Source organism: Grammomys surdaster, unplaced genomic scaffold, assembly GCF_004785775.1.
Source record: "Grammomys surdaster isolate TR1022 unplaced genomic scaffold, NIH_TR_1.0 133, whole genome shotgun sequence".
NCBI classification, from domain to species: domain Eukaryota; kingdom Metazoa; phylum Chordata; class Mammalia; order Rodentia; family Muridae; genus Grammomys; species Grammomys surdaster.
Genome location: NW_021604591.1, coordinates 8,757,376 through 8,771,276, shown reverse-complemented (window position 1 = coordinate 8,771,276; position 13,901 = coordinate 8,757,376). Strand labels below are relative to the sequence as shown.

The following is a 13,901-nucleotide window of genomic DNA, read 5'->3' as shown; positions in this document are numbered from 1 at the left end:
CTCCTCTCTATAGAATCCAGACATTTTGGTCTCTTCCACTTCTCCTTCTCTCCATTTTCTCCCTGTCTCTGCCTCCCTGCTTTCTCTCTTTCTCTTTTCCTTCTTCTCTGTCTCCCTACTCGTGGAGACTTTCCTTGGCTAGTTTCTGGAGACCAGTGAACTAGCCCACACTGAGGGGAGTTTACCAATAAACCTATTTTTATATACTCTAACCTGGCTTGAATTGGCTCACTTCACTGGCAGAGAAATGCTTCTCACTTCTCACCTCTGAAATGAAGATAAGTCTTCAAAACACATTTCGTCCCTATATGCTTCACCCACCTTCATTGTTTCTCAGTAATGGAGACCAATGCTGCCTTCTATCCAGTTCACTTATACCCTCCCTCCGACTGCCCTCTTCAGCCCTGCTTCTATACCAGCAAAATGCTTAAAATGATGCTAAAACAGAAATCTTAGACATGGGTCCTGGACTTTAACAACATGCTTACAATAACAGACCAGACTATATAACAGGACTATGTGTATTTCTAACTTCCCACTCCCCTGACCTCCTTTGATATCCAAGTTCTGCATCCAGCTGTTTCACTGAGAAAAAGGCATCTACCTAACTCTGCGCTCCACAAAAACACTCACGTAAGAACTACCCAGTGGACTAACAGTGGACAGACAACAAAGACTTATTTAGGTAAAATTAAAGATAATAACACAAACAAAAATCCAGTTTAAGTGTCTCCTGCTTATGAAACTTGTAATTCCAGCATCACTTCGGCAAAGCATAGAGTAGATAATCAACTCTTGGGATCAGAACATGAGAAAGACAGTATGGTGTTCCTCCAAATGTGAAGAATTCTGGGAACAGTCGAGGAGCCTGGTGAGGACAACTTTAACAAATGCTTCCATATACAGAGGGATTTTTTTTGGCTTTGTTTTGTTTAAGAATAAAACTGTATTCTTTGGAAATGAAATTCTAAAGGTATACATGGACAGCTAGAACTGAGGGGGTCTACCTCCCAACAGAGAGGATATGGGGGAGATCCTAGGTCATCCATCTCCATTGTTGCGGCTGTTTGTCACCTGTGTCCTTCCTTCCCTATTCTTTCTCTCCCCCAAGCTCTCTTCCCTGCACGCTTTCCACGCTTCCTTCCTCTCCTTTATAAAACTTTTGCTGCATGGTGTGGTGCATCCTGGGCATGCATCTTCTGGTGTACACAGAACAAAGAGATTTGGTTTGGGAGCATCCAGAGAGTGCACAGCACCACAGCCCAGGCTCTTTCTTTTCATTTGACCTGGAGCTCTTCATGCAAGTGTGGTCCTGAGACTGGAGCCCTGATCTCATCAGTGAAAAGTGGTGATCTATAGGCAGCAACCAGACAGTACCTGAGTCCTCATGTGGAGGCACCAATGGCCAAAGCACGAAAGCCTTTTAAATGTTAGGTTCTTGGAGCATTTAATCACAGGCAAAAGCAACTGGTCCAGAGCCACAGTTACTTATATGTGCCCATCTCAAGCAACATTTCCAAAATGTCCCACCTGTTGTCGTCTTGCGGCTACATAGTTCAGTTTCACCATTTCTTTTCCAAACTCTTTGAAGCGGTTTGCAAGGTCTTGTTCATTTGTAGCATTTTTGACAGCTTCCAAGGCCTCCTCAACCTGAAATAGAAAATACACAGTGTATTAATAAGAATATTGTATTTAAATTGTAAACATGCTATAAATGGTAACTTGTAAGGAAAACTTGAATATGCATTCATATTAGAACAGTAAGTAAAAGCATACCTAATAATCGCCTATGGCCAATTAGCACTTTTCCAAGATTCACAGAACAGGACCCTGGGAGATGAGTTGGGAGTACAGAGCAGATACTGCCCTAGAGAACCCAAGTTTTGCCTCCTGCACATACACACTGGGCATCTCACAAACACCTATAACTCCTGTTTCATGGGACCAGGTACCTCTGGAAGCCACAAGTACCTGAATTCACATGCCTTTACGTGAACCCACACACACAATTTCAAACATGTTTTAAAGATTTACAGAATATGTTATGTAACTCAAACTAGAGATCAAACTCCTAAAGTGTACACAGAATACCACTCTAAGGTGTATTTTATTGAATTATGACTATGATAAGGAATATAGACTTCCACTGTAAAGTAGAAATGCCAAGGACAAAAGCACACATACACAAGGAAAAAGTATAGAACTTGAAAATAAATCCTTCTAGCTCTCCCAGGATGCAGAAACTCCTGTGCTGCTAAAAAATTTGGAAGGACAAAATTATCAGCCACTCTTGTCAAGACCTCTGAATCAAGAACTCAGGCTGAAGTTATACACTTTGGCATTGTCGTGTAAAAAGGAGACAGGACACATCTGGAAGCAAGTGGAATTGAAATTCTGTTGTCACTTGCAGGTGATGTCCTGTTGAGTAGCATGGGAGTAGAAAGGTATGAGTGACAGCAGCTGTACCAAACTAATGATGTGTGTGTCTCCGGATTTCCACAACCTCCTCAGTGGGCTTTTTCTTAGTTCCACTGGATCTGAACTATCAATTTCAATACAACTAGTGTGTAGTGTGTGTGTGTGTGTGTGTGTGTGTGTGTGTGTGAAGTATTTGGAGGCACTAAAGTCTCCACATTCACTAAACAACCTGAACTTTAATATGATATGGAATATTCCACAACTGGTTCCAGTCTGCATGTTATCCATGTGAAGTCAATTAAAATGAAGTGCTGAGAATAAGTGGATATTAGTTGGCTGGTCTTAAACAGGACAACTACATTACAGCCCTAAGGTTCAGAAAACATTGCAGGAGAGGAGGGAGAGAAAATGTAAGACCTCAAAGATTGGAAGGAGAGCTGTTACATAATGCTGCCTTATAAAGATGACATAGTATCTGCAATTCCTGCACAAGGTCAGGCCACAAATGAAGGAAAAGACTCATGAGGCCTGTCTTCTTCCTGACTGGCAGCCAATGGCTGCTCAAGAAGGGAAAAGGTTTTCTTCAGCTGCATATACACTGGTAAATTGCAGTCTCAGATGAATACTGCCCCACTATGCCCATACAAACAACTTGAAAGTCAATGAGTCAGACATATGCATTAAGAGTGACATTATGACTGTAGAAGTAGGGGTAGTTAGGAAGGAGTGTTCATTGTGAGGTAGACAAGAGATGATAATGAGGTGTACATGATAAAATATATTGAATGACTAAATCATCAACCAAAGAGTACACAGGGGGTACCCATGGCTCGAGCTGGATATGTAGCAGAGGATTGCCTTATCTGGCATCACTGGGAGAAGAGCCCTTTGGTCCTGTGGAGGCTTGATGACCCAGGATAAGGGAATGCTAGGCAGCTGAGGCAGGAATGTGTGGGTAGTTGGGGGAGCACCCTCATAGAGGCAGGGGAAGGGAGGAGGAGAAGGGGGCTTATGGAGGGGAAACTGGGAAGGTGATAACATTTGAAATGTAAATAAATAAAATAGCCAAATATATATATTATATTGACAAAATTACCAATAAATATTTAAAATTTAAAAACTTAAGATATACTAGATAAGTCATTGTCTTGTGGAATATTTGTAGAAATAAGCTTATCAATGGAAGCAGCTAAATAAGAACACATCTGTTAGTGAATAAACCACAGAAAGGAATCATTTTTGCCAAGTCAAATGTTTTTAAACATGAATGGAGTCTGCTTTATTTTGGATGAACAGAAAACATCCAGTTCCATATATTTTCTTGCAAATGTAATTTCATTCACCTCTGCACATGAGTAAAATTCTATTTTGTGAATGTACCTGCATTTTCTTTATCTGACCATCTATTGATTGATTTCAGGACTGGTTCCATATCTTTGCTCTTATAAGCAATATCCTGTAAGCATGGATATGTATCCCTGTAGATGTTGACTTAGAGTTAATTGGTTATATAACCAGGGAACAACCCAGACATAAGAAGATAAAAACCCATATTTTCCCTAATATTCAGGGGTCTATATTCAAATTAACATATGTATGTAAATGCATATGTATCTGCATATGTATATGTAAATGTATATGTATATGACCATGTGAGGAGAAAATGTCAAAAGGAGCATGGGAAGAGAGAACAATGAACTTAATGAGATATATATGAGATAAATGCATGGAAAAGGTTGGAAAACATAAAAGCCCAGTCTGGTAGGACAGTTGCAGGATGAGAACAAAGATAAGCGATCCAATGAGTGAGAGTTATAATGAAACACATTGTCTTGTGTAATAAGTAAAAAATAATAATAATTGTTAAAAATCTGAAAAGATCCAGGTACAGAAGTCAGGGCAAATGAAAGCTCCTGAGAGAGGCTTGGGGATTCTGAAAGATGGATGAGAAATGGAGAAATCCAGAACAGGATGCTGGCAGGCTGTAGGGATATGTTATAGTCAAGTCACAGTATGTATAATAGACTGTGGTTTGATAATATTGAGAGACAAATGAGGAAAAAGATGGCCATAAGGTGTGTTCATTCTGAATAATGGAGCCTCAGTTCTGTTTAAGCTCAATGCTCTCACACCCAGGTGCCTGAGACACAGTACTGATCAAGTGTCACTGGGTGATGGAACAACGTACTGCACATAAGCTAGTGATAAGGAGTATCAGTGAGCCTGTTATCCCAGAGGTGTGATGGAGCTTTCACTTCATGACAGGCAACCTCATTCAGTAAGGAAAACGTGGCAGGGAGGGAACCAATTCTCTAAAATAATGAACGCATACCAGCAGGTTCTTCAATCTGGACACTAAAATATATAAAATAAATTTTCACTTTTATCTATGGCAATTACTCATAATTGCCTTTCTTATTATAAACATGTAAAAAGATAATTAACCTCATCAGAGTCACCTTTTTTTCTCTACCTAGGCCCTAATAACACCTAAGGAAAAGAATGAAGAATACGTAAACAGAGGCTGCTGTGTAGGGTTTTCTTCGGCATTTAAAGCAAATTACATTTTATTGCATGGAATGGCCTGTTTAACATGTAGCCATAGGTTAATGAGGAGCTCATGTCTCAAATCATTATAATAATGAGTCAGCAATGCCTCTCCTTTTTAATAGATTTATAATCATTTAAACTTTGCCATCAACAGCACCATGGAGTGGACCCTTTTGGCAGCCTGGGTATCCCTGCTGCTTATATAAGATGTAGATCTTTCCTTGGTACATTAAAATCTGGTTTCAGGGATAGAACAGAATAATTATCACAGAGGGTGTTAAATCCAGGAATGGTTTTCTAATACTACACCCCAGGATTCTTACCAATTCTTAGACAGCCCAATTTAGAATATTTATTTCCTTGTGCTATCCATATTTTTCCTCTTATTACTTTTCTTTGAAGAATTCAGATGCCCTTTAGAATTTATGATAATTATGAAACTTATAATTCAATGAAGTATTTTGTGGTAAAAATTCCACTAAACCACTAGTCATGTGGTCTGTTCATATACAGGGGTATTGGCTTTAAACCTATAATGGTCTGAAACTTCACTGATTCAAGGTTTGATGAAGAATTCTGCTCAAACAATTTACCACATTCCATAGACATGGGGGAAATGTGGACCAAAGTCTGATCCGTGGGTCTGTCTGTCAATACTCATGATAAGAGGGATGAAAGAGTAGGTTGATCCAACCAGAGATCCATGGATGAGAGAATGTATAGGTGGATGATAAATAGGTACCTATGTAGGTAGGTGAGGAGGGAGATAGATTAGATAGATAGATAGATAGATAGATAGATAGATAGATAGATAGATAAATGATACCTGGGAAAGAAATGTGGAGAAGTATGGAAAAAGAGGGACAGAGACTAAGCATTTTTGTCAACTCAAAATTACTTAAAAATAAGTTGTTAATTTTGAGAAAAGACAAATTTTTGGATGACTAGGGAAAGAAAATTGGCTCCTATGAACCAAAAATAAATAAATAAATAAATAAATAAAGAAAGAAAGAAAGAAAGAAAGAAAGAAAGAAAGAAAGAAAGAAAAAAAGAAAGGCTTTACTTTCAATTATTTACTGGCCTCTGGGGATCTGGACTACTAGCTCAGTAAAGGGCAATTCTTATATGGTGCAAGGGATGGAGACTCTATCCAAGTACCTGCCTAGGATTCGCTATGAACAGTATAAATATGCAGGTATGGAGAAGGACAGGGAAGTAGGATCAAACTGATCTGGGCTTGAACCCATATTTTAAAGAAAGATTCCACTTATCCAGAGATGTCTACAGGTGATGGGACTGCGAGGTAGAAATGAAGGTGCAGAGGGCATACAGGCTTCTTAGAGCTCCTCTGGGAAGGCTGAGCCTCCCATTGTTCAAAGATACCAATGTAGGCGTAAGCTGGGAACAAAATATATCAGACTAGAGACATGGGAATGTGGGGAAATGAAGGTACTTTAGTAACAGCTGCCATTTCTCCTCATCAAAGGCCCCTCATCGTCTGTGCTGTAAGAGACATCCATTCCATTCCTCTCCTACAGCACAGGTCAAAGTGTGAACATCTCAGCCAGGCATCCTTTGTTCCTCACAGTTGTAATCTGTGTAGAGGTGATTGAAAAGATTGAACATTCCAGAGAAGGCATTGAAATCTGCTCAGTAATTGGTGTATTTAGATGTTATTATCAGAGTTGATCACTTCGAATTCTTCAAGGTCTTTTCTGTTGTCTTATATCGATCATGTTTTCCTACTTAGGTGATCTGCAGTGGAGGCACAAGACTGAAAAATCATTGAGAAATACTACATCACCTAGGCTACATTAGTCAGCATAGATAAGCCTACGCTACACTGTGTTCTAGTTTGCTTTTTATAGGAGTGATAAAACATTCTCCTAAAACCACTCATAGAGCAAAAGATTAATTTCATCTTGCAAATTACCATTCATCCTCAAGGGAAACTAAGGGAGGAACTTGAGACAGAAGTTTAAAACAAAGACCACAGAGCTACCTTGCTGAGATGCCTCCAGCCTCACAGTCAGCTTGCTGTCTTATATAGTCCAGGTCTACCTGCCTCAATTTGGTACTATACTTGATAAGTTAAGCCTTTAGCATTAATTACCGATCTCATAAATGACCAGAAACAGGTCCATAGCTCAATGTGATGGAGCCAATTCTTCATTCAAGTTTGTCCCCTTCTGGGTGTGTCAAGTTGGCAATTAATATTAGGCATCATTTCATGTAGCATCAACGTTCCCAAACAATGAAACGTCTGCATCCCATTTGACACCCAGTAGTCACAAAGAAGTTATGATTATCTTACGAAAATGAACAAATGTTTTCTATCTTATAGTTTATTGCTCTATGTTTGAGAAAGAAATTATTTGATAGCTATGAACTTAACTTTTGTGACTGGAGATTGGGAAGAGAGAAAAAGTGTTTGTTTTTCTGCAGCTCACGTGTCTAGATGAGTTGATGTATAAGGCTATCACTCACGCAAACAACTTCACAATGTAACCTGATTACATTAAATCAGAGCCTTGGGGAAGTCACTGCCCTTCTTCACCATCGCTGATTAAAATGTGAGATTTCCTTTAAAATCCCAAAACGCCACATGTCAACATAGCACACTGACAGTGTCAATTGACTCCATGATTTACCAGGTGTCTGGCTAAGGAATGAAATCCCCAGCAACTTCATCAACAGAAGTGATTATTATTACCAAGTATTTTCAATAGTGTCTGATGAGCAAGTGATTAGCTTGCTGGGCATAGCCATTCCTCATGTGGGTGCTAACTGAGCTTTGGAACTATGTCACCCACTGATTACAACTGCTCTCCTGAATCTGGGACAGAAGCTGCAGCAGGAGTGACAGCCACAGCAGCAGTAACAGGAGCAACAGCAGCAGCAGCAGCAGCAAAACCTTTCTGCAGCCTTATAAATCTTTAATACAACACAGGAAGAGAAGGATGCTCTAAAATAGCACATGCAGGCATTTCCATTAGAGAATAGAGGATTTACTATGAAAAATGAAAATGCCTGTATTTCAAGTCAAAGGTCTCTCTCTCTCTCTCTCTCTCTCTCTCTCTCTGTGTGTGTGTGTGTGTGTTTGTGTGTGTGTGTGTGTGTGTACATACATGAGTGTGTGTGTACTGTATATATATTGTATATATGTATACCCATATATATGGAATATACATACATACATACATACATACATGCGTACTTTTTAGAGGCTTGCCTGGCATTTGCTCAAAATCACTCCATTTTCCAATAATTACATGTTGAGATATAAAGCAGAAGATGAGCTAGGGTGTTTTAGGAAAATAAATTGACTATATTTCATATACTTAGTAAAGTATTGAAAGAGAAACATGAATAGGAATTTCCGATGAGAAGCTAACTCTCTCTCTGTTCTCGTAAGTTACTAATGCAAGAAAGGAATCTATACCTGGAAAGGATGAACATCAACACATTTGGCCCATAGCCTAAAAGTAAAGTGTAATGCTTGAGGTACAAGAGCCATTAGCAGGTAACACTGCAGGGCGTTGCTGGTATTCCATAGTTCTGAGCCAACAGAAGAAAGGAATTGCTTCTTAACTATTATGAGAAAACCCTGTTGTGGCTCCAGTGGGGACTGTCCTACAGGTTCCTGTGTTAGAATATTTAGTTCTCAGATAACAATGGTGCTTTGGAAGGTGTTAGCACCCTTAGAAGTTAGGGCGTTATTGGAAGAAGGGGTCACCAGGGAGTGGGTCTGTCTCCAGTTTTCATCAACTCCGTGTTTCCTATTCTAAGATATGATGCCAAGAGATTTTACACTTGATCTTAGCCAAAAACCAAGAAGCTGTGAGTCCAATAGATCTCTGACAGCTGCACACACTTGTTACAATGGAGTCAACTGTGGCCATAACTTTCCCTTCATGATGGGCGACATACCCTCAAACTATGAGCCCAAAACCTTTGTCCTTAAGTGGATGCTTGGCAATCATTTGGTCACATTATCATCATCATCAACAACAGCGAAGCAAGAAACGAAGAAATTGGTGGCATTTTTCTCACCTTATTTGTATTACCAAATGCAAAAGAGACTCATTTATTTGGAAAAGAAAAGTGAAAAAGAATCAGATTGACAGTTCTTAACCTTCTGTGTTAACACATACAAATGCTGGTGCCCTGTTTTGTGTGTGTATATGTGTGTGATATTGTTTTGCTTTTATCATTTTCTATTGCTTGAGAATTTCATACATGCTTACAGTGTATTCTATCAAGTCTGCTGATATTTTATGCCTTGCCCCCCATTCTGGGATTTTGGCTAATCTTGTGTATGTACTTTTTTTTAAAAAAAAATATAGTTTTATTGAGTCTTTAAGAATATCATAAACATTTAGAAATAATTTTATCATATCTACTTGTCAGTCATCCTTCAGCATCCTCCCAGACCTCCCCCACCATGTCCTCCCATTTGCACAGCCTCTTGTTTTAAACCGCATAGTCTAACTGGTGCTGTCTGCTTATGTGTGGTTCCTGAGACATTCATTGGAACATGGGCAACCTACCAGGGTCTGCATGTGAAGAAAGATACCTTGTTCTCTCTCAGTATCCATTAGACAACTGCTTCTCATGTTTTTAATCTTAAGTTTATAAAATAAATAGGTTATACAATATTTCCTGAGGCTATGCTTTTCACTAACAATATTACTCAGGGAAAGACCAAACAAGTAATCTATATTTATAGTGATTTTAGTTTCTATATGCCACTTTTGGCAGAGGCTTTGTTTTCAGAGGGTAGTTCTGTGCAATGACATCAGGACTGATAGGAACTTAAGATGGGAACACAACCCTTCACCTCAAGTCAGTCCTAGCTCCGGAAACTGCAGTTCCTGCCGTGTCCACAAGATGACAACATTCCACCTTTTCTGTTGATGTAATCCCAGAACAAATGCATTATCTAGTCTATGATCATTTTTAATTTTATTACGGACAGTTTGACAGGCCTACTTAATGTTGCTGCGTTGACCTTTGCATGATTTTGTGCTAAATCCTTTTCTGTAACCTCCCTCAATCTGCTGTGTGGAGGACAGAACACAATTGACATTACAAAGGGGCTGCAGAAGTATTAGTCAACAGCACTGGCCAAAAGAGCAAGAGAGAGAGGGGGAGGGTAGGGAGGAATGGAGGGAGGAGGGAAGATAGAGGGAGGAGGGAAGGAGGAAAAGAGTTAAAGGGAGGAGGAGAGAGATGAGAGAGAAATAGAAAGGCCTAATCACAGAGAGTGCCTAGTGTTGTAGACTTGGACTTCTTTACTTAACTGTATTTATCCATCTATTTATTTAGAGATAGTCTTATACATCTCAGGCTTGCCACAAGCTAATAATGCATCTGAGTTTGACCTTAAACTGCTGATCCTCATGTTTCCACTCCTAAGAATTTTACCCCACGGCAGGTTTGTGTGGTATTAGGGAGCAAATCCAGTGCTTTGTGTACAGTAGGTAACTACCCTTACCAATTGTACCCCAGGCAAAGCACACAGATACAGATTGACAGAGTAGTCACAGACCTCAGAAGTAAACCCTAGCTAGCTGCCATTCTTCTAGACTAGTACAATTTCTAACTCTGTTCTAAATTAATCTTATAGTCACAGTTAAGTTTAATTCTTAACCTCTGAGCCATCTCTCAAGCCCTTAAGTTTAACTCTTATCACCATCAAATAAAGTTAGTTTTCAACAAATGGAGACTATGGAGATGGACAACTGGGCTCAATGCAGAACACTGATACCAGCTGATACACTTGCAACCTCTACCCCTAAACCTCAGGGAGCATAAAGAAAAAGGCAGAAACCCAGAGACAGGATTCCTGCTAGATATTTTCAGAGAGGAAAGATTATGAGAGCCAGAGGACCAGGTAAGGCCATCTCCTTCGATATACTGTCTAACAGGGAAGTGGTACCCTTGAATTCTCAAAACTATGATTTGCCTCAACAAGATCTGAATCTGAGAATGATAACCCCTATGTGTGTGGGAGAATTGAAAAGATCTTGCCCCGAGGTGAAGACATTCAGGCAAGTGTGGCTGTTTAGGGAAATCAGTCTTCTCCAAGGACTTGCATGCTGTTAGAATAGAAAATGACATATGATCAGCCCTAAACACAGTTGCATATAAACAGCACTAAATGAACTCAGTAGACAGTCTATCTTTCTTTCTATCTATCCATACACACACACACATACACACACACACACACACACACACACACACACACACATATGTAAACAATAATTATTAATAAAAAGAAGAGGTCTGAAATTTGAAATGCCATGTCAGGAAGGGAGGTGGAAGGTATAGAGGGAGGGATACAAATGATATAAATATAGTAACCATACAAAATCCTCAAAATAAGCAAATATATAAAAAAGTAAAGATCATGTTCATCATGTGGGCTGTTCAGAAAGAATACTTAACCCACTATTATGGCCTAAGTATTTGTGTAACAGCACTGCCTACAATGAAAATGGGGTTGCATTGTTATTTAGGGTCAGTCCCATTGACCCACTGTGTAAAAGGACTTCCTGCAAGAAAAGAAAAATACTTTCCATAAAATTTTGCCTTTAATATCTGTGTAGTATGTAAAGATCATAAAATGTATCCTCCAGTATAGTTGAGTGTAAATTATTAGTACTACAAAGGATGCATTAAGCAGAAGGAGATTTGATAGAGCCAGCCAGCACTGCAGCTTAGGAAGTCTCCAGGGGCATCACCATGCTTGAGAAGGCACCATTCCTGCCAAAAAGCTAGCAAGCTGAAAGCACACCCTTGGGCTAAGTCACATTAGTTTAAATCCAGTGGCCAAACAGTTCCTCTTACCATTGCTTTATTCCCTAAATCTTTCTGGAAAAGGTAAAGTTCTTTCTTGAGATGTGGACCTTATGCTGTTTGCAACAATCTTCCCTAGCATCCAAGGGCCTACTCTTTTGAGACAAATTTAATAACAAAAACCCCCAAGCATATTCTGTTTTGTGTCCCTTGCCTTCCTGGAGATCTGGTAGAGAACATGAACTGTTCACCCTGTTTTAAGGTTAAGGTCACAGAGTTCAAGGAGAAAACCAGAATTTGAGAGGCAGCAAAAATTTCAAGGAGTTTGCCCATAAACTAAGAATCTTGAGCTTCATGCAGAGATCTAGTCTAGTAAATACTGTAACAGAGAACACTTAGAACTTCTAAGGTGTCCTGATCTCTCCACCTGAACAAATCTGAAACAGGTGAGGTGAGTAAGCATTCACTATTCATCTCCAGTATCACTTCCTTCCATCACAACATGTCCTTTTGAGAAGAAAATAATATAAGATTATCAAACCCAGGCCAGGGATGAGCTACTATTGTCCAAGGATGAGAACCAGCAAGCCACCACCATATGCTTCTCAGGAAAACCCTGTGCTTCATGCCTTTTCATCTAAAGACTGTTAAAAAAAAAAGTCCAGAGTTTGTGATAGTTGGACTCAGGTGTCTCTGGGGAGAGACATTACTCTCTGTCTTGTCTGTTGCAAAAGTTCAACAACAATTCTATTTAGCAAACAGTAAATCACTGGGGTGCCATTCAGTCACAGATCAAGGAAGTTAACTTACTCTCTGATCTGGGGAAAGTGTGTGAGCATGACAAGAGTCAACTCCCGCTAGGAAACCAAAGAATTACAAGAAGTTGTAGGCAAGAGCAAGGTATGAATAGAGGCACAGAAACCTCTATTCAAATAGATGCAAGGAGACTGATGGTAGTCCTACACAAATTGGGCACTGTTTTATTGCCAGGCTACAGTTGCTCAAAAACTATATATTAACATATATTAACATATGCATAAATACATTATCATATGACAGGTTTCTCCCTTCTATGTCAGGCCATGTACTCCAAGCTCTATGTTTCGAGGTGGGAAGATGACTCAGGTAAAGCTTAGCCTTTGAATACACTATGGGCTATTAATGAGCTATAGGAACAATTTGGTGGCACCCTGGGGGACAAGTTTAACCAGGAGATCTATAAGAAATGTGGCATATCTAATTCTTCCCAGCTGTCCCCTGGCCCCATCCAGAGGTCTCTATGAAGTCTCCATACGTACAATTTTCAGATGCGATAAAAGTCTCATGACATCTGCCATATCAGCCAGGATGAGCAAGCGTGTCACAGCTGATAGCAGAGCCCGTGCTGCCCGCACCATGGTGCCACGCTTGACTGAAGAGCAAGGGTCATCAGCAAACTCTGAGGAGGCGATCCGCATTGTCTCACCTGCAGGAAAACACAGAGAGGTGGGTGGATAGTGAGGATGCTGAGAGCATGGTGAGCTGAGAGATCTGTGGATAGCTAATATGGATGTCACTGCAATGCTGGCACCTCTCAAAGGCCCGTATCATGGAGGGCCTTTCAAGTCTAGCTTACCAATGGCCAGACAGAGCTGATGGTATTATTTTACATTAAGGTGTAAAATCATGCTTTTAACACCAATATGAATGTCATTTAATGCATTTAATCTAACAGCATAGATTGACTTACCCTCAGCTTAACTCTTCAATCTCTCCATTTCTTTGGAGCCAGAACCAATTCCTAGACAACAGGTTCAGATGACTGACATCGAAGTTTTTAATTTAATAGGTTGCTTTTGAAATTCTAGGTTGCTTTCTGTTGCTGTGATAAACTCCATGACCATAGAAATGTGGGGAAGGAAGGGATTTCTTTCGTGGATTCTTCTAGGACATAGTTCCTCATTAAGGGAGGTCAGCACATGGAACTTAAGCAGGAAGCCAATCAGCAATCATGAAGGATGAACACAGCTTACAGGCTTGTGCTCTGATGCATACCTAGCTAGCTATTTTATAAAGCCTAGAACTATCTGCATAGGGATGGCACAGCACACAGTGGGCCTGGGCTATGACACATCAATCATCAACTAAGA

General features: G+C 39.9%; 1 protein-coding gene across 8 annotated transcripts in view; it reads right to left on the bottom strand.

Annotated features, from left to right (window-relative positions):
- Positions 1–13,901, bottom strand: part of Ctnna2 (catenin alpha 2) — a 1,083,974-nt gene that overhangs the window by 759,739 nt on the left and 310,334 nt on the right. For 7 of the 8 annotated variants that reach the window (XM_028762290.1, XM_028762294.1, XM_028762295.1 and 4 more), the window contains one exon: positions 1,531–1,650. In XM_028762290.1, the coding sequence (XP_028618123.1) occupies positions 1,531–1,650 (120 nt within the window). Of the gene's footprint in view, positions 1–1,530; positions 1,651–13,070; positions 13,230–13,901 lie in introns of those variants that run through there. The other variant, XM_028762296.1, reaches the window with a different exon arrangement.